The sequence below is a fragment of the Siphateles boraxobius genome, unplaced genomic scaffold (assembly GCF_051911475.1).
Source record: "Siphateles boraxobius isolate OS27281-9 unplaced genomic scaffold, OSU_SipBor_1 13, whole genome shotgun sequence".
NCBI lineage: Eukaryota > Metazoa > Chordata > Actinopteri > Cypriniformes > Leuciscidae > Siphateles > Siphateles boraxobius.
The window spans coordinates 22033154-22052857 of NW_027508733.1; the positions used below are offsets into that span (position 1 = coordinate 22033154).

The 19704-nt window shown below is 37.1% G+C and overlaps 2 protein-coding genes across 2 annotated transcripts in view; both read left to right on the forward strand.

Annotated features, from left to right (window-relative positions):
* Positions 1-19704, forward strand: part of LOC143736071 (uncharacterized) — a 795401-nt gene that overhangs the window by 375291 nt on the left and 400406 nt on the right. The window lies entirely within an intron of this gene.
* The window catches only part of shdb (Src homology 2 domain containing transforming protein D, b), a 33864-nt gene continuing 15415 nt past the window's right edge, over positions 1256-19704 (forward strand). Inside the window, exons 1-5 of the mRNA XM_077226519.1 lie at positions 1256-1490; positions 2128-2260; positions 2386-2730; positions 6307-6457; positions 17825-18037. Of these exons, the coding sequence (XP_077082634.1) occupies positions 2392-2730; positions 6307-6457; positions 17825-18037 (703 nt within the window). The 5' untranslated portion in view covers positions 1256-1490; positions 2128-2260; positions 2386-2391. The remainder of the gene's footprint in view (positions 1491-2127; positions 2261-2385; positions 2731-6306; positions 6458-17824; positions 18038-19704) is intronic.

Consider the following 19704-nt stretch of genomic DNA (forward strand, 5'->3'; position numbering starts at 1 on the left):
TTCCTCTCTCTAACATGTCCCCATTTGAAAGGGGCAATTTAGAAAAGTGAGGGGAAGATGTGTGTCGACACTGGCTGGTAATGGAGGGGGAGGTGGAGGCCGTCTGCTATGACCTCATCCCTCGCTCCATGTGGGGAGGAAGAGAGAGTGAGATCATGGCTGTCGTAAAAACGGCGTCTTTATATAGTGAGGCTTCCAGGTTCACATTTGAACGCCATGGAAAGTATATATGCTGACAATGTCATCTGCTTCTTCTTTGAATTCAATTTGCATCTGAATGACATTAAGACATGTGCAACCTCAAGCTAGCAGCACAGATGTGCATTTGTTATTTGTTGTGTTGTAAATGATTAGCCCTGGGCCTCAGTTTGATGTCTTTCTACCTTCATGCTCCGTCTCCAAATGTGTAACTGAGAGAGGATTCTGGTGTGCAAATCACTTACTGTACACACACCTTCACATCATTAACACTTTGGTGAACCTGTCAGATCCTGTCATGGAGGTTCACAGGTGTGAAAGCTGCTTTGAGGAGGTGTTTGTCCCTATCTATCTATCTATCTATCTATCTATCTATCTATCTATCTATCTATCTATCTATCTATCTATCTATCTATCTGTCTATCTATCTATCTATCTATCTATCTATCTATCTATCTATCTATCTATCTATCTATCTATCTATCTATTTATCTGTCTGTCTGTCTGTCTCTTGAAAGCTTTTTATTGATCTAATTAATCAAACAAATAATCAACAGATGTAGACAATAGATTTTGACAACAGTCACACATGAACTATATCTCAGTAAAGTTACATGAGCCAAAAGTCCAATTCCATAAATTTCATTATTTTTTTTCTTTTTAGATTTTGCCTGTAAGCCTATAATTGATCATTTAATGTTGGGTTATATTGTGACAACTTACCCCATTAAGTGTGACAATGTGTTCCATAAGCCGTATTTTTATTCCCTTGAAAAATAATAGTGTAAAGAGTTTTTTTGTAGTAAAGACTTTAAGGTATGTGACCAAATAGAACTGTCTGTTTACGTAAAATAAATCCATTCAGAGAAATATTCGCTGGAATAAAAACTGTGGGCTTTTGTTTATTTATGTATTGATTGATTGATTGCCGTTAACAGTATCCAATCTTAAATATTGACAACACAAGACACCTATAAAAAGCAGATTTTCAGATCTATGTCATACACAGCTTCAAATAATAATCGGCTAAAGGGAAAATGCAGCACCTCTGGATGTGAGGACCTCCCCTTTAAACGCCACAGCTCTCTCGCTCAGTTGCTCTCCCTCTCTCACTCACTTACAACCAGACGCGTTCAGACGAGCTTTACAGTTCTTCTCGTATTCTTCTCATAATATTCTCCTGGAGCGAGCACGTTCTTCATCACATTATTGCTCTCGTGCAACATTGTAACATTCGAAACGCGGGAACCGCGTCAGGAGTTCAACGATAATTTAACACTGCTATCAAAAACGTGAGTATCACAACTTTGTCTCTTCGGGAGCGTTTAATTTGATTTAAAACCATATACATTGATATATTGGATTAGGTGTTTACCATGTCAGCTGTAAAATGTTTAACATTGAATAAAAGTGCGACTGTTCATCTCAGACGCGCGTTCACGTCTAGTTTACAAGAGTTCTCAGCTGTTATCATAGAGAGTTGCTCAATTAAATTTTGTACTCGAAAGTGAATGTCAGTGTTGGGGTTTTGTGAAATAATTTCTTTTGGTGGTTGAACTGAGATGGTTTATTGTGCGCATCACAAGCACGTGCGAAACCAGTTTGTTTGCTTTTGTTCTTAACAGCTTGTTGCAGCTGCTCTTCGTCCATGCAGTTTTATTATCTACCAAAGTTTAAATATCTATCTATCTATCTATCTATCTATCTATCTATCTATCTATCTATCTATCTATCTATCTATCTATCTATCTATCTATCTATCTATCTATCTGATAGGTCTGTAGCAGTAGGACCTATTATTGGTCAGAAGACTATACATGCATGTATCTTGAAAAAAATACTTTATATGAATATTTTGAGTTGCACTTATTCATTTTTTTTTTTGCATGCATTTATCTCATTCCTGAATGTGTATTTCTGCTGTTCCAGAGGTGTTGAGAACCTCAAGATCATTGCCGTCCATGGACCACCTGTAATTCCAGGTCGGTATTCCCAGGGATTGACCTTGGACCACAGCCATGCCTTTTGAACTGAAACATGAATTCAGTGTATTCTCCCAAAGGTATTCATCTTAATTTCAGGATACACATCTAATTTTCTCCATAATCTAGTTCCTTGACCTCAGATTATAGGTCATCACTGGACACTTAATCTTTGTGTCCTTCACTGTTGGACATTCACAAACAGATTAGAATGGCAAAGTGGTTAAAGGACTATTTAAGTTTTGGGAGCAAACGTGTTCCCCCGCAACCGCCAAAACCAGACTACACAGAGAGTGAGATTTTGAAGGCATATCGTGCACAGAAGAACCTAGACTTTGAAGACCCTTATGAAGACTTTGAGAACAGGGCTAGAAATGACAATGGGTCAACTGAAGTGCCCCACATGAGCTTCGGATCCCCTTTGAAATCCTCAAGTCTGGATATCAAGGTCGTTTCGCCGAAACATCGCCTCATAAAGGTGGACTCGCAAGACCTGGGACGGAGCAAGATTCTCCTGAGCTCTGTGTCTTTAGAGGAAGCAACAGATCCGGTGAGTAATTTAAATATCAATATTAGTAATCAGTTAATTTTTGTCTGTTTTGAGATCATCTGCATTGGACGATGAACAGAAGTCTGAACATCTCAATGTAAATTTCCTGTTGCGAAATATTTTCGAGTACATTTTTGCCATGAACAATGTGTAGAATGTTCATTTAAAGTTTATAATATTTTTTTGTGGTTTAAACAAACAACCAACCAGCCCAGCACAAAAACATTGGCTTAACCAATGGTGTGTGTCTGGAGGCGGGGCTATCTGTTTGACCATCCAATAGGATGTGGGGTGTGTTTAAGCAACTTTGAAGACAATCATCATTTTTGCTAGTAAGTTTCTCAAATAATTAAAAACAAATGGCAAGTGAATTAAATGTGAAACTTTGAAGTAGAAAGACTGAAATAGTGTTTTCATGTTTCATTCATTCGTTTTATTTACAACTAAAAACACATTTTTACAGTGTATGTCAAAACGTTTTTAACTTGTATATTAAATTATTTATACTCAAACTCAATATACACAATTTATCGTGTTTCGAAAACGTTAAGTAGTCGAAGATCTGAGGGGTTTTAGGGATACCTGAAGCCATCAGGTCATGAAATGCATAAAGCAAACTGTCAAACAAGTGATAAAGGGTGTGAAACAGTCTTTCATGTGAACCCTCTGTTAACCCTGCATTAGATTTAGTGTCCCGGAGCAGCGTAGGTGTCAAAACCCCTTGATCCACCAAAGCTGAAGCTCTTGAATAATACATAGTTTAGTTAGGCTGGTAGGGATGGGGCAGTCCCATAGAGAATACACATAAGAGCCAGAAAGGTTCTTCCTATGATCAGACATTGAGTAGAGACCCAATACTGGCAGACAGTTGAGGTATATGCGCACACACACACACACACACACACACACACACACACACACGGACAGACAGCAGCCTTCAGTGGAGTCTCAGTGATTGTAATCAGTACCAGTGATGAGCAAGCTGATTGGTTGGTCTTGAGGAATGACCCTGCCAATGCCGCGCCATCGATTTAAATCCCAATTTAATGGCGACCCTCTAAGTGCATTGTCTTGCAAGCATCGTTTCACATCATTCCCTGTTAACCTTCGTTAATTTCCACCGTAATCCTAATTAAGTTTTTATAGCGTTCCTAATGAACATTTCAGATTTACTGTCCTCCTATTGTTGTTAAAGATCTACCAGACAATGGGCGATTTGCCTGGTTGGAAATCGGGGGATTGTTGCACGTCATAGTTTGCAGCCTGAATGGTGCTGCATGGAGCCGTTGGCTGAAGTCCTTGTTTGAGAGACCATATGGCCATCTTTGTAATTGAACCAGTGCCAACTGACTGAGGGCTTCCTCCCGAGCCAGGATTGGGAGACAAACGCACCTCCGAACATGCTCATCAACACTTCCTTAGCCTCCTTCTGCTTCAAGGGGGAAGGTAGCACATTTTTGCGAGTCTGCTGGTTTTCAGCGTCTTGCGCTTTTTTGAGGTGTTGTTTCTGAATGTACATGTTTTGAAAGTATGTGGAGATACTAGGGCTGCTTTGTGTGTGGAAAAAAATATAATTTTCTAGATAAATATATATTTTTATAAACATTACAGGTTTACTGCGCTTGTTTTATAGAGCTGAACAATTTGACCTAAATATTTGCGATTCTATATCAATGTGACTCCTTAAAGGGACCTTTAAAGGTGCAGTAAGTGATTTATGAGAAACTCTGTTGATATTTGAAATCAACCCAAACAAACACACCCCTCACTTCATTGCTCCACCCCTAAAATGCACAAACACGCAATGCAAGATTGGATGTCTCTGTATCATAGCTGAAGCGAAAATTAAAAAAATAAAACTAATATGACGAACGACATGGAAAAAAATACAATTAACACACAGTACACAAGATTGTATACAAGCAAGATTTTATTGTTAGTCGCCAGCAGCTTCAGACAAGCAATGACACTCACAACTAGGGCTGGGAGAAAAAATCGATTCACATAGCTATCGCGAAATTTTTTTTTTTTACGGTTCTAAAATAGTTTTTTTTAATTCCAGAATCGATATTAATTCAAATTGCGTGTAGATGAGGTTGACAGAAGTTAGCCTTGGATAAGTTTAAAGTTCAAATATGAACACTGATGTCTACGATAGGCGATCAAAATCAGCTTTTGATAGAAACTTGGTGCTTAAAATAACGCATTTATTGATTACATTGTTTCGCCACTAAGTGGCGATAACAAATACTTTTTCTGGCGACAAGTGACTGTTAAAAAATGTATTTGTTATTGAATCATTTATTCAAGAGAATGTAGTATTGTCTGATGCTTCTGAAATAAAAGTCTGAAACAAAAGATGTGATTTTGTTTTTGTAAATATGACTCATCTTATACATCATGTACAGTCTGTATAAGCGTATGATTTAACTTTTCCCGATGGTCTAGTGTTAAAAAAAATTGCAATATATTGCAATACTTGTAGAATCGCAATTCTTTAAAAAAATCGCAATACTTATCGTATCGGCACCCAAGTATCGTGATAGTATCGCATCGGGAGATAGGTGTATTGTCCAGCCCTACTCACAACTGTTCTGTTACTATAGCTAACATCACAACAACAGCATATCTTGCTTCTCTGAAACATAGCAAAACTCTTGTTACTCTCGTATGGGGCAGACACATCGCAACCTCAGCGTCCGTTTTCAGGCCTTCCCACTTGGGTCTCTCCAGCGCTGGAAAGCTTTTCTAATATTACCGCGGGTCCTAAAGCTTTTTCCAGGGATATTCCTCTGACCTTTTCTCTTTTGTAACGTCTCTCAGCCATCTCTCTCTACAGTCTTTCTTCAAATCTTCCTCTTGCTTCCTCTGTCTCATCCCCCATCATGAGTGGACACTTCCCCTACTGCTGATTGGCTAAAAGTGTGTTTTGCTGCGTGGTCCGATCTCAACAGTGTTTCTCAGAAATCGCTTACTTGCCTTTTTAAAGCTTCTCTTTTGATGACGACAGGCAGTTTATAAGCATTTCTAATTGCAAGTGTGGGAAGATGGTTGGGATATTTTAAGTTTTCCATGACACAAACTCTGTGTGTAAATAAACGTGTTGCTGCACTTCACTTGAAACATACATAACATATTTATTTTTATTAAATAGCAGGTTTTTTTTTTACATTTCGATAATCGCACTAAGCCATATCACTGTTTCTGTTTTTTTTTTTTAATTTTTTTTTTTAATTTTTTAATTTTAATTTAATTTTTTTTATTAAAAACTGATTTACGTGGCACTGTTCGTAATGTTGCGTCGCAAAACTTTAGGGCATTTTTTTTTGTGAGGTGAAACATTTTGGTGCTAACAAATAGTAGTGTAAAAAAATGAAAAAACGAGATGCCATCTATTTGACTGTAAATGAAGTGTTTTGTTTTTTTGGGGCTGCAGAATTATGTAAAAAATAATTATCTTCAATCATCCCGGCCTCAGCAAACTAAGATAATCTTCAATTTTTTGCAGCGAATTAAAGGGATTTCTTGTGTTCCCTCTCCTGGGTGATGATCATCACATGACTGTTCTTGTTTCAGGTGGTTCCATCAGCTCCAGTTATGGGAGACACCGACTACTCCGACCCATTCGATGTTCGTTTGGACCCGCGTCCCGAAACCGCCCAGGGCCCAATCACTCCTGAGAACAACGGCTACATGGAGCCCTACGAGGCTCAGAAAGTGATAACCGGTCAGTCAAACTTCTTCTCGTTTCTATTTTGGTGTCTGTGTTCTCATGCCCCAGGGGAGTCTGGTTTGCCCTTTTTAGTCATATGGAGAGAATGAAGTATGAGTGTTATAAGTGTGTCTTTCTCAGCGAATCAGTCGCTGTCAGTCTTCCAGTGCCGTCAGACGGTGACTCACTGCTGATTCTCTCCTGGAGTCTCACAGATTACAGTTCTGTGTTTATGTAATCTGTTTCATTGTTTTACTCCTTCCAAATTGTTGTTTGCCCCCTGCACTTGCTGTTTGGATAGATATAAGTTAGACAACATTTTAAGACCAGTTTCCAATGCGAAGACAGTTCCAAAATGTAGCCACTAACATTTTGCTGATTTCTAAGATACCTGGCCAAGTCTTAAGGCAGCATTTTATATATTGTTTGCTGTTGATACAGTCACACAATCCAATGGTAGTAGTGGCAGAGCCCAGAGAAATGATGTTTATAACAAACTTGTGTAGAGTTATTTAGTCATGATGTCAATTTGTTGGATAGGAAGGATAATTCAACATGGATTCCCTCAGGAATTTCCTTCGGGTTTTTATAATAGCATTTTTTGATTTGGGAAAATGAGGTTAGCATTAGTTGAAGAAACTTTCACATTTGTTTGGTTCCTCAACGTAAATGACAAACAGTCATACCTTAAAGGTTCAATTTAATTGTGATGCTAATTTCCTTTATTTTTACATCACTTTGCCATCATCTAATGCTCATTTAATTGTTAATCTATAATTTAGTAACGCTGTTAAATGTAATCTTTATCAAATCACAAAAAGTACATCCATTTTTCATACCGCACATTGAAATATTGTGATGTCGAAATTCAGTTTAAAATGCCTGATTTTAGTTTTTAGTGTTTTATTTTAGTGTTTTAGTTGGTTTATTTAGTCTAAATTGGTTTAGCAGTTATCGGTTTAGTAGTATCAGACCATTTTAAAGGGTGTATGTGTAGCTTTTTACTTAAAAAAATCTTTAAGATAGAGTTTTCATTTGTGGGTGGTTCTTCAACTACAGGCACTTTTGGCCTTGTGAACTTGAGGGGGGGAAAGTGTTCAAATCAAAATTGTCACAGTCTAACAGTTAAATATAACTACCGGTAGTCTAGTTGAATGATCCATAAGAGAACACACTTACATTATAAGACAAATTTGGTGTTTTTTGACATATTTTCCGATCCACACTGAACAAATGTCATTTCCATCACGTAAATAATTGATTATAATTTTAAAATATTATGATATAGATCATTTATTAACAGTGTAAGATCACTTTCACACATAGTATTACCAGTTTATACCTATATTCCAATTACCATAGATTTGTGGATTAAGTAAATTAATTGTCATGAGGCCCCAAACACAAAGCTTACATCCACCACAACCTGAAATATAATATTGGATTGGTTAGATGCATTTAAGAAAAATAACTACTTGTGTTATTACATTAAGTGGACCATTATCTCATAAACTATGCAGAAGTTTTTAATGAGTGATTAGAATTTTGTAAATATTTTTAAAAAAGTTATGAGGGGGTGGAAATGACTGGGTGTTGTGGAAATGACAATGAATGGACGTCCATGTAGAAAAACAGAAGACATTTATTTGAAACTTTCTGAAACGGACAATTCCATTTAACAAATCATTAATCTCATTAGTCATTAGTTTGTTTGGTTCTGTTTCGGTATAGGACTGAGACCTTTCTGCAGTTGACTTCCGCTGCATCTTAAAAAATAGATGAAAAGGCAATTCAACAAATATATATTTGAATAAATACATTAGTATTGTACATTTCAATAAATAAAATATACATATGTAGCCACACAATCTATGAATTGCACCTTGTAAGCCTAAATGTAATTTCCACCTCACCTTTGTCATTTCCACCCAAGAAGGTATGTGTTGGAAATGATGGTGGTGGAAATGACAATCCTGCAGTATTTTGTAAAAAAATCCAAGCTAGTATTACAGATTAGCTATGAATTGGTAGCTAGCATTGCATGAATGCAAAATACATCTATTTATGTTAAAAAATCTATTTATTTACAAACTCAAATGATCTTACACCATGTTTGGAAATGACATACAATAAAAAATATTTTCATTTCAAGCAATATTTACCTTGAGTTTTCTTCTCCAAGTTGGTGAAGAAATTAAAAATCTCCTCCATGGCAGACATGTGCTGTGATGTCATTGTTCATCTCCATAGAAACTACCCAAACAATCTTTCAAAAAACCTTTTAAAAGGGACATTACAGCGTTGTGGTGGAAATGAAGGCAATACTTAGGGACAACTACATTTTGTATAAAAAAATCACATTAATATTTGTCTGACCTTAAATACCACAATTATGTTTTGATTATTTTACTGATACTTTATATAGTCATATAAAAAAAATGGATAAATCATTTTTTTACACTTCTTTTTCATTATTGAAGATCAGAAGTCTGGGTGTGGGACAAGCACAAAACAGCAATATTTGCATATATAATGATGTTTAAAAAGGTGAGAAAAGTTAAGTGAAAAGTTCCTAAAGTACTTTCATTGTAAAGTTAACTATGAAAGTGTGAATTTTTCAAAAATGATGAGCCAACCATAATGTAATAGAAAGAATGATACCTTAAAGATACCTTTATATTTTTTCAAAATAACTTGAAATCCTATTCCTAACCCACTTACAGCCACTGAGTTAGAAGCACTGAAATGAAAATTAAGCAATTTAATCATCTGTGGAACGGGAAGGACTCAAAACTCCAGCCAATCATTTCCAAGACCACCTAGAATCATTGGACAGTAAGTTCGTCAATCAAACGGTCCTACCACACACCCCTCCCCCCAGTGTGCGTGACCCCCTTCGTGCGCATACTCATAGCTAGTGACGCATGCGCATCTCGTCAGTAAAGCCGGTTCCCTGATTAGTAGTAAATCGTCATTACAATCTGTCGCACATCTGAGTTTTTGCTCGTGCGTGATTGCGCGTCCATGTTCTTCGAATGGGTGGAGTCAGGGCCAGCATTGGAGGAAAGAAGGTAGGACCATTTCAATTGTTTATTTTCAAAATCTGCCGGTCGTTTTCCAAATCACATACCCCACCTTTAATGTCCACCACGGTTGTCTCTATCAGCCTGTAGACTCAATTGTGTGTGGAGGATTCGGGTTCGAATTGGCGCGAAAATTCACAAAATGTGACATCATGCGCGTTCTCGTCTACATGGGCTTACATCTGGCAATCACTAGCAGTAACGTTAGTGTTTTAAATGGATTCTGCGGACGGAAAGAAGCGACCAGCCTCCAGCTCAATCCAGACACCCACGGAAACTCGTCGTAAGTAAAAAAAAAAAAAAAAAGCCTTATCTAGTGCGGCCAAAATAGAGAGTGACCGGCGTCGGCCAAAGACAAGAGTCAACATAGAGCGGCATTTGATTCTTGGAGGGAGCACCGGTCAGCGCTGGGTATAAAAACAGACTTTCTTTTTACTGCAAAGGTAAGACATAGTTACAACTCTCTGGTTGCTGTGGTCGTGCTCATACGAGCGCGCGCACCGAGAACGAGCATGAGACTGGCTGCAGTTTCTCTAATGGCCACTGGTGTCAATAAATTAGAAATTTCAGAACCTACGCAATGCTCCTTTAATTCCAGTGCCTCTGGAATTACAACCGTTTAGCAAGTTATTTTTGGCTAAAAATGGAAGCATAATATTCCTCACAAATGTAAATAGGTCATATTATGGCATTTTGTAGTTGCAGATCATTTCAAATAGGCTTCTAATCGCCATTTCAAAATGTCAAATTAGAAACGCAAGGTTGTCTGAATCGTTATGTAAAAACTATCCCTGACATCTTTATGGTAATTGTAGTCATTAATTAGCAACTTGTTAGCTACATGTTAAAGCAAAAAGGGTTACAGAAATACACATTTGAGGTGTAACTTTGTTGTATAGCGAAATACGGCCTCATTTTACTCAAACTGTTATTCTGAAAACCTATTAAAAATTTTCCTCAGGTAACCCATGGCTCAGAACTGTTAAAGCTAACCTTTCTTGGGATATTAACTAAATACCTTTGTTTAATTCACAATGTAGAATTTAGAAGTATTAGTTAAATAGATAAATATATTAAAGCGGTCATTCCAGTTTTTCTCAAATACTTTGGCTCAATTCTGAAATTTTGTTTTTTCTCAAAACAATAAGTGCAGGGGTCTCATTTATTAAACTGTGTGTAGGATCCTTACTAAAAGTGTACATGTGCCCGAAAGCCACAAATGGCGTACGGCAAAAAATATGCAGACTTCTAAAACCGTGCGTACGCCAGAAAAAATCCTGCGCAAAAATCCCTTCATAAATCCCAGTCAGTGGAAGATTGTGCACAAATGTGTCTCTGTCTAAAAGTGACCAAAAAGCCATTTAACCCCAGCTCACCATCGGTGTCGCCAAACTGCTCCGTCTCCAAAATGTTCATACACATGGGTCAGAGTTTGCGTGCAGGTGCGCAAATGTTCCCGTCATGTTTTTCTTATGAATCACAGCTTATGCGTCGGAAATAGCGTACGCCTCTTTCAGGGCCTGTTTTGCGTACACACGGTTATAAATGAGGCCCCATATCTCTGAACAGTTAGTTTCGTTCACGTCAGATTTGAATTTCTCATTGATTTAAGCAAATTGCATGTGTTTTGGCTCGTCTGCAAAAGAGCAAGTAAAATTGTCTAGAATTTGCACAGTATCTAAATACATGTCTTGTTGATCAAAACTGATGAGTTGATTTAGTAAAATTGTCAAACTCTTCACAACTTTTAAACATTCTTTCGTTATGTTAGCCTTCAAATGCAAAACGATCCATTTAGTGATCAAAATCTGTCGGACATGCATGTTATATTCCATAAATGCCTATGACATGGAATGTCTGTTAAATTGGCAAATGGCCTGCTGTTGTAGTGAAACAGGAATCACAATCTTGCCAACCAAGTTTGGAAGTAGCGCTGGGTGTTATGACGATATTATTACCACGGTATAAATGTCTAGATATTTTGCTATATTGTTCATTTTGCGATATGGAAATATATAGCACTATTGACACTTCAGAGTGATGAAAATGCATGAATGTGAATATAAAGAGCGGGACATGCTTGATGTTAAATTAAGTAAAAGAGTGCATAGGCTATGTGGCATAGGAAAGTGTCCTTACTGTGCATTTACTGTGCTGAAATGTTGAAATACTCATTAAATGCTTTATTTAACATCACAACAGACATAATGAATGAAATTCTGTGAGTCAGATACACAAATGATTAGGCTATGTTTTTACCTCACTGCCTAAAAACAAAACAAAAACAATGGAAAAGCAATACAGTGGAATTCAAAAATGCATTCCCTGGTTTTCAGGAAAATTTTGGCCTATTTTCTCGTCGTAAGACCCCAGCATCCACTTTAATTTCTCCTCAGATCGGTCTTGCCTTCAAGGCAGCCTCATTTAATTTTCAATCCATCTCTACAGGTTAATCTCTTCTCTCATTCTCCATCAGTTCTCAGGTATGGGGAATCTAGCTCACGCGTCACAAACACTTAACATCAACACACACTCCCATAGCTCCCTCACTCCCTCCACCTCAGGGCCGGTCCCCCAGGGCCTCTCTGTCGCTATGGAGACGGTTAAGGAGCCCAATAGAAGCAGGATGTGTGAAGGTTAAAGTTTGTCTTTCTCTTTTACTCTGGTTTCTTCTCAGTCCAGTTTTTTCTTTCTCTCTAAAGCGAACATCCATGTCGGTGTTCCTTTACAGGTAGTCCGTTCCATGTCTGGTGTGTTTCATGCTTGACATAATTGCACATTATATTGTTACCATATTGATTATGGCCGATATTATAGATTCGTTAAATTTATGATGGATATTTAATTGTGCATGCCAGTAGCTACGTTTATGTTGTGGTATGTGTGGTGCAGGAAACAGGAATTTAATTACTAGAACGTAGGGCTCACAACACACACTATTCAAAAATGAGAACACCAGGTATAAATACAAGGGTGAACAAAGGAACATAAACAGGAGACAGGTGAATGACGTGACGATGATTACAGACAGGTGTTCCAACTGAGGAATAACGGTGGAGCGGTAAAACTGGGAAACAGGACTGAACCAATTACACTAGGAGGGGGAGACACACGACTAATATATAACAGTTTACATGGGCACCTTTTGTCAGAATTCATTCCGATTGATGAATCCGTACGTAGTGTTTATATGAACGCTAAATAAAGTGATCAGGTTGATGTGCGCATTTATGTGTCACATACAACCTTGAAATCGGAATAGTTTTTTAAAATTGCCAATGCATGAATATACAGTTTCCAGCTGTTTGTGCATACTATTCTAATATTTACCTATTTCGAGTCCTAATTAGGAGACGACGAGCACCGTTGTGTTGTGCTGCTTATATTTATCAAGCAGTAAAAACGCCCATTCCCGCATCTAAAACAAGGCGTCTTTGGATGAGAGTCTGAAACGAGGACTGATGGGATGTTGTCCTGCTCCACTTCACAGACGATGAGTGGAAGGAAAATTTTAGAATGAAACTCGTGCCATTTATGACGCTTCGTTCAACTACTACAACAGCTCGTTCCGTGTGTCATACGGCATTATGCCATCTCTACGTCATTGCACATGCGCAGTACTTTTTCGGTTTTCAATCCAATAAAGTGTTAAAACCACCTCTTACAATCCGAGTGAAATTTGAATCGGATTTGACCTATTCATTCTGAATGACGTGGTTACATGTGATCATATTTTTATTATGATTGTGCGAGTTTTTCGATTAGGCTACAATTGGGTTATTAGGGTCCATGTAAATTGTTATCATTAACTAAAACTATTAAATATTGTTTTAATTATTTAAAAAAAACTAAAATAAAATATAATATTAGATGAAAAACTTGCCTTGCCAATTAACTGAAATAAAATAACTTTGTTTAAATAACTAAAACTGAACTAAAAAATTGTTTACTAAAGTTTAAAATAAAAATGGAAAAAATAAAATGTCATTGAAAATATTAAGCACTATAATAAAGTATAAATTATACTACATTTGTTACATTTGCTGTCATCTAATAACTAACTTAGTTAGCTTAGTTAATATGTCAAAAAATATTAATAACAATGTTAAAATGTAATCTTTAGCAAATCTCAAAATGATTATCTATTTTTTTTCATGCTGTACATTTTATATTGTTAATTTTTGCTTAGATTTTTAAATATTAAAAAATAAATTAAATAAAAATATTTAAATTTTAAAGTTCTAGTAATTTAGTTTTTTTGTCTTTTTATTTGTTTTTAAAAAATGTTTTTATAGTTTAAGTTTAAATGAGAAATGTTCAAAAATGAGAAATCTTGCCTTGCCAACTAACTGAAATATTACGTTTTTAAAAAATATATATTTTATTTAATTAGAATAAATGTTTCATTTTATTTTAAGTGATAAATGTTTTTTTATGGTTTTAGCTAACATTAATAACCCTGTTTACAAAAATCAATTGTAGCATTTAAAATGCTTGATTTTAGTTTTTAGTGTTCTATTTCTTATTTATTCAGACAAAATAGTTTAGAATTTGTTGTTGTTATCAGTATCGACCAGAATTGAATACTGGTGCCCCCCTACTTCAAGTTCTTCGGCTGATTTAAGGCAACAGTTTAGCAATCTAACTTTAGCTAAAATTGGAGATGATAAAAAAAAAGTCCTTTAGAGCAGTGGTTCCCAACCTTTTTTGGTCTGAGACCCCCTTTTTCCCAATAAAATATTTTAGGGCCCCCCTTTACATTTAATGATATTATCGCTCTTGTAAGCTTGCAGCAAGGATGACAAAATATGTTGTTTTCAAACAAACGGTATATTTACTATAACCAGATATGTTTATGCTCAAATAATAGCCTATAATATTGAAAATACAATAACAAAAACATCAGTAGGCCCTTTGTAATTTAAAAACGTAAGCCTAGGAGAAGCCTATATATTGGCCCTTATTTGAAATGCAAAACCTGAAAATATTCCCACTGGTGTGTAGGTAAAAAAAGAAGGAATATAGGCTATTACTAAATGACAGCTGTCTGGGGCCTCAATACTTGCAAGTTATTTGTGAGGCTTTATCAATGTGAGGCTTTATTTTTTACGTTTTTGGCGCTTTAGCGAGCGATAATAAACTTGCGTTTATTAACAGAATAATGCGCAGGGCTCGCAAAATTTAAAAATTGCTGGTAGCCCTTCGGGCAGGCACTCTTCAGATTTTGGTAGCCCGAAATTAATTTTACTAGCCCAAATAAAAAGACAATTTTTAATGTAGAAAATTGGTTAGGAGTCAAAACATCAATCAAAAACTTTTAAAAAACACAAATATCAACAATTGGATATAAAATAATCAAATTAGAATCATCAATACAAATATGCCATCTGGTTCTAACTGAACCGAAATTTGTGTGACCAGTGTGGAACATGAATCAGTCTGTGGCTCAGCCCCCAATGAGGGTATGATTTAAAAAAGTTAACACTTTAGTTTAGAGTCTAATTCTTACTATTAACAAGTTTCATTAACATGCAGATGGCAGGGTTTTATAATTTCTGAGGTCCCGGATGTGAGGTAGGCTAGTTAGGGGGGTTCGAGATAATTTGTATTTCTCTGATCTACATATCCCAAAAAATTGGATAACAACAACTTTAAAAACATGTCATGCAGCTGATTATTTTTCTCTCCTGATGCCAGTGAAGAAAGTAAACATAGGGTCAACTGATAGGTTGATGTATGAATCATTTTCTCAGATGCGTTAATTTACTGAAAGCTACTAGGAAAGCTAGGTAGCCTAACTAAGTTTATTAAATGCATTCACAATATATACACATTCATTATTGATCTTATTCCTAACACAGGGCCGTAGACAGGGCTTTATAATCAAAGAGGTCCTAAATTTAAGGTTGTCAGGGGGTTCAATTTTTTTTATTTCTCTGATGTGTGCATTTCAAGACATTTGAAGGACAAAAAAGGATAAGAAATAGCTTTAAAACCATGTCAGTGGCAATAGATTTTTTGTCAATACCTGCTCTCTCCTCATCTCCATCACTCTTTCTTTTTCTCTGTCTCCTCATTTTGCCCTGATCTCTTCCCCTCCTAAAAATGAACTTTTTTAATTTACTGAAGGCTACAAATTGTATTATATTAATTCTCAACATGTACACATTCATTATTAATCTTGTGCCTAACATGATGCAAACGGCTTTAATGTTTCTTGTCACCTCACAATGACAGTAAACTAATTATTACATTAGGCCTACATGAATCACGTTAGATAAGCCTATTTTCAGTATATTAGTTTGCCTGATTATTTTTGTCATTCGTTTAACATTTATGACCTAAAAAAACTGTCAAATATGAAATGTTTTGTTCAGCTACTTACATCTTATCTCGCACTTGACGGCCATAAACTGAAGCGTCAGTCACTCTGGTAAAATTCGCGCTCAGCAGCTTCTGTGAACATATAGCCCGCCTATTTGATTGGTCATCTTTGATTTGTCATCTCAAATATTCTGACATTGACGAGCAGTGACAGACCAAGGAGGCTAATATGAACACACACACACACACACACACACACACACACACACTGTCCTCTTTTTCTGACGTGCACTCTGCTCGCGTGCCGCTGCGGTTTGAAGATTATCGCGCTGAATCTGATTATAACAAGACTGAAGCGAACACGAATTTGTGAAGCTTACACTTAATCACACATTTTTAGGTGGGCGAGGCAGAAGTTTAGGGGAATTTGATTTCAGATAGCCCGTCGGGCAGGCCGGTTATGCATTTTGTTAGCCCGACTTGAAAACACAATAGCCCCGGGACGTCGGGCTAGCGATTTTGCGAGCCCTGATGCGTCTTTCGGAAGAACATTGTAGCCGGAACTACTTCTCTCTGTGTACGTCTATGACGAGTCACGCAGGTACTGGGCTACTCCTCAGCGGCAGCGATCCGAACCAGTGTAAAATAGTCCCAATGTAAACACTTATTATAGGTGTACCATAGTGGTTCAGGATAAGACAAAAACACGGATTGATGGAATCATGATGAACTCGCTCATTATATAAATTTTGAACAGGAAAAAGTTAAGGACTTTTATTTAATGCTCATTGCTCCAAACTTTTCAAAATATGACGCGACCCCCCACAGAGCTCGCTGAGGCCCCCTTGTGGGCCGCGACCCCCCTGTTGGGAACCACTGCTTTAGAGCATCACATGTTGGCGTAGCGTTTTGTAGCTGTAGTTCCTCTCATATAGGCTTTTAACTGACTTTTATGTTTTGTTGAAAAGCCCTTGAAGGTTATTCAGACATCCTGTTGTTTGGTTCTTGCCGTTTGAGGGTTATGATAATGGAAATGAGAGAGAGACCCCAGTCCTTGAAATTGGACTCGATCTACAAACGCACACACACGTACGTCTCTTTCTCTCTTTGTTAAGCCCTCCCTTATGAAACCAGCAAGCTGTGCAAACACAATTTGTTTCTCCTTCAGATTCATACCCCGCCACTCTTCACCAGACATTTCCATAATTAATGTGGCCCAGGCGAGGGAGCCCAGCTGTGGAGCCCAGGGAACATATCGATTTATTGTTGTGTCTTGATTTAACAGTACGCCCTGTCTCGCACCGTTTTAATGAACGTCACAATGAAACTCAGTCTAGATGCCTGCTCACAAACCCAACTGTTAATCTCTCAATAGTCTTTGGACCATCAACACAAAGTCTGGTCCACTTTGCAGCTTATTCTGACCACGATTGCCCACTTGTACTGGAAGAGACCGTCTGATGGACATGTGAAGTGACCAAACGCAGTTTGTTTTTGTTTTAAGGGGTCAGAACTGACTTTTCTTAAAGGTCCCATATTGTACAACTTTCTGAAGTTTTATTTTAGGTTTTGATGTCCTTAAGAATATATATTTGTAGTATAAGTAGCTCTGCCAAGAACAGGTCGATTTTGGCCTGTTTACTTAATATTCATGAGCCTCTCTTCTGATTGGCCTGTTGTTTTCTGGGGGGTGATGACTGAAGGCGGTGACTGCGTAGTTCTGACATCACATTTATACGGAAGTCACACAACAGTTCGTGAAAAGGCTCAGCTACTTTATGCAGTTTGTGTGGATTTGTCTGTGGATCGACTGTTTTGAAACTTCTATGGTAGTTCCATAGCACCTAGACCGCTGTTATCATGAAAAAACCCAGGAAATTTCAGTTTTGATAATATGGGACCTTTAAGTGGAAATTTGAAGAATGGAGCAAAATCAATGTGGAAGGTGTTGTAATAGGTTTGTTTGGTGTTGCAGAGCTGCAGAGGAGAGCCGGTGGTGGAGCAGGAGTTTGGGGGAGAGGGGAGGTCCAACTCTATGACACCCCGTACGAGGAGCGCGTCCCAGGGCAGCCGGATCTACCCGAGGAGGGCAGGGAGAGCAGGCTGCCGCAGGACGACGAGAGGCCCGCCGATGAATACGACCAACCGTGGGAGTGGAAGAAGGAACATATCTCTAAAGCTTTTGCAGGTACCTTAACTTGCTCGATTTTATGCGGCATCCGACTTTTGGGGGGGAATGTTGTCATCAAAATTCCTCATTAAAATTATTACGTATTGTGAGTTACATGTTTTTATTTTTAATTAATTTACTTAATATCATCTTTTAAATTACATTTTACATTTTTAAATATAAGTCATTTTAAAAGTTAAGTAAAAGTTTAATGTGAAAATTATTAAAAAATGCATCATTAAATTTATTGCCACCTATTTATTAATCCTCAATTGTATTAATTTGTTTCCTCTTTTTTTTTTTTTTTTTTTTTTTTTTTTTTTTTTAATGAATGAATGAATGAATTAAATAAATAAATAAACAAATAGTCCAGGGGATTTGTTTGTAACAGTTAGGTTTAGATGAGGGATTTTTATTTTTATTTTAAAATGACGTTTTTAAATTAATAAAGTAAATTAATAGAAAAAATTTATTAAATATATGGCCAGCATGTCTCTAGCCCCTATTTAATTATTAATTGTACTCATTTTCGAATTAATAAAATAATAAATTAATAAAAATAACCATAGAAAATAAATAAATATAATGTACTTGATTACATTTAAAATGAAGAAATAAGAAATGTTCAAAAGTAAATTAATAAAGAATTCATTAATTCTGTGGGCGGCACATCTCCACAGTGCCAATGGATTCATCCAACATAATTGTTAGATTTAGGTGAGGGATTCAGTGGGAAAGTGTGTTTCACTGTTGCCTATGCCTGAAAAAGGCGCAAAGAAAAATCAATTAGATCAAATCGTTAAATATTGTATTACACCTTGAAACGCGTCACGTTATGGAAGTCAAACGGGTTGCACTGGCTGTTTCATGTTAATTCTGTTTCATGTTCTACCACCAATCTGAGGCCAGTTTTATAGATCGCGGGATAATGATTTAAAGTGTTTTGGGAACATATGCCTAGAACAGCAATTAAGAACCACAGAAGAACCAATCCAGCCTGTAGGAATCGATTCTTAATGTTATTGCATTGATTTTTCATTTTGTTCTTTGGTTTATTTTGGTTGAGGTCATTACCATTTTTGGTTTTTGGTGGCAGAGGGAAGCGAAAAAGTGCTCCATATGGATGTTATTGGATCTTGTGAATCTGGCCCCGTGTGTGTGTGTGTGCGTGTTTTGCAGAACTCACGGGCAGTAGATGAAAGCGGTGCCGTGGGGCCAATCCTGTTTAATTGAGCTGTATCTCAGCGTCAGGGGTCAAGGTGACACTGGAATAAATCATCCCCCGCCTCCCTCACCACACACACCTCCAAAACACATACACACTTTTCCCCATTAATTAGGGCCCTTCTCAGCATGTCTGAGCTTCAGTATAGCAGAAGCAGTGGTCAGCAGTGCAACACGTGAGCACAGCACTAACCCACATCCAAACTGCACTGGGTTACTGCCGCAAAAGCACTGTATTTTTAGCTGAGAGAGAGAAAGCGAATGGAAGGGGTCAGTGGTAACTACTGATCTGACAGTCTCCTAATGTAGCACAGAAATAAAAAAGGAAAGAAATTAATCAACTAAAAGAAAGCATATCTTGTGAGCTCCCCCTAATAAATCTGAATGATGTGTGTCTGGTGGACCCTGATTATTTAGGGCTTCCTTAACACTGACTAGTATAAAATGTATGACTATTACCT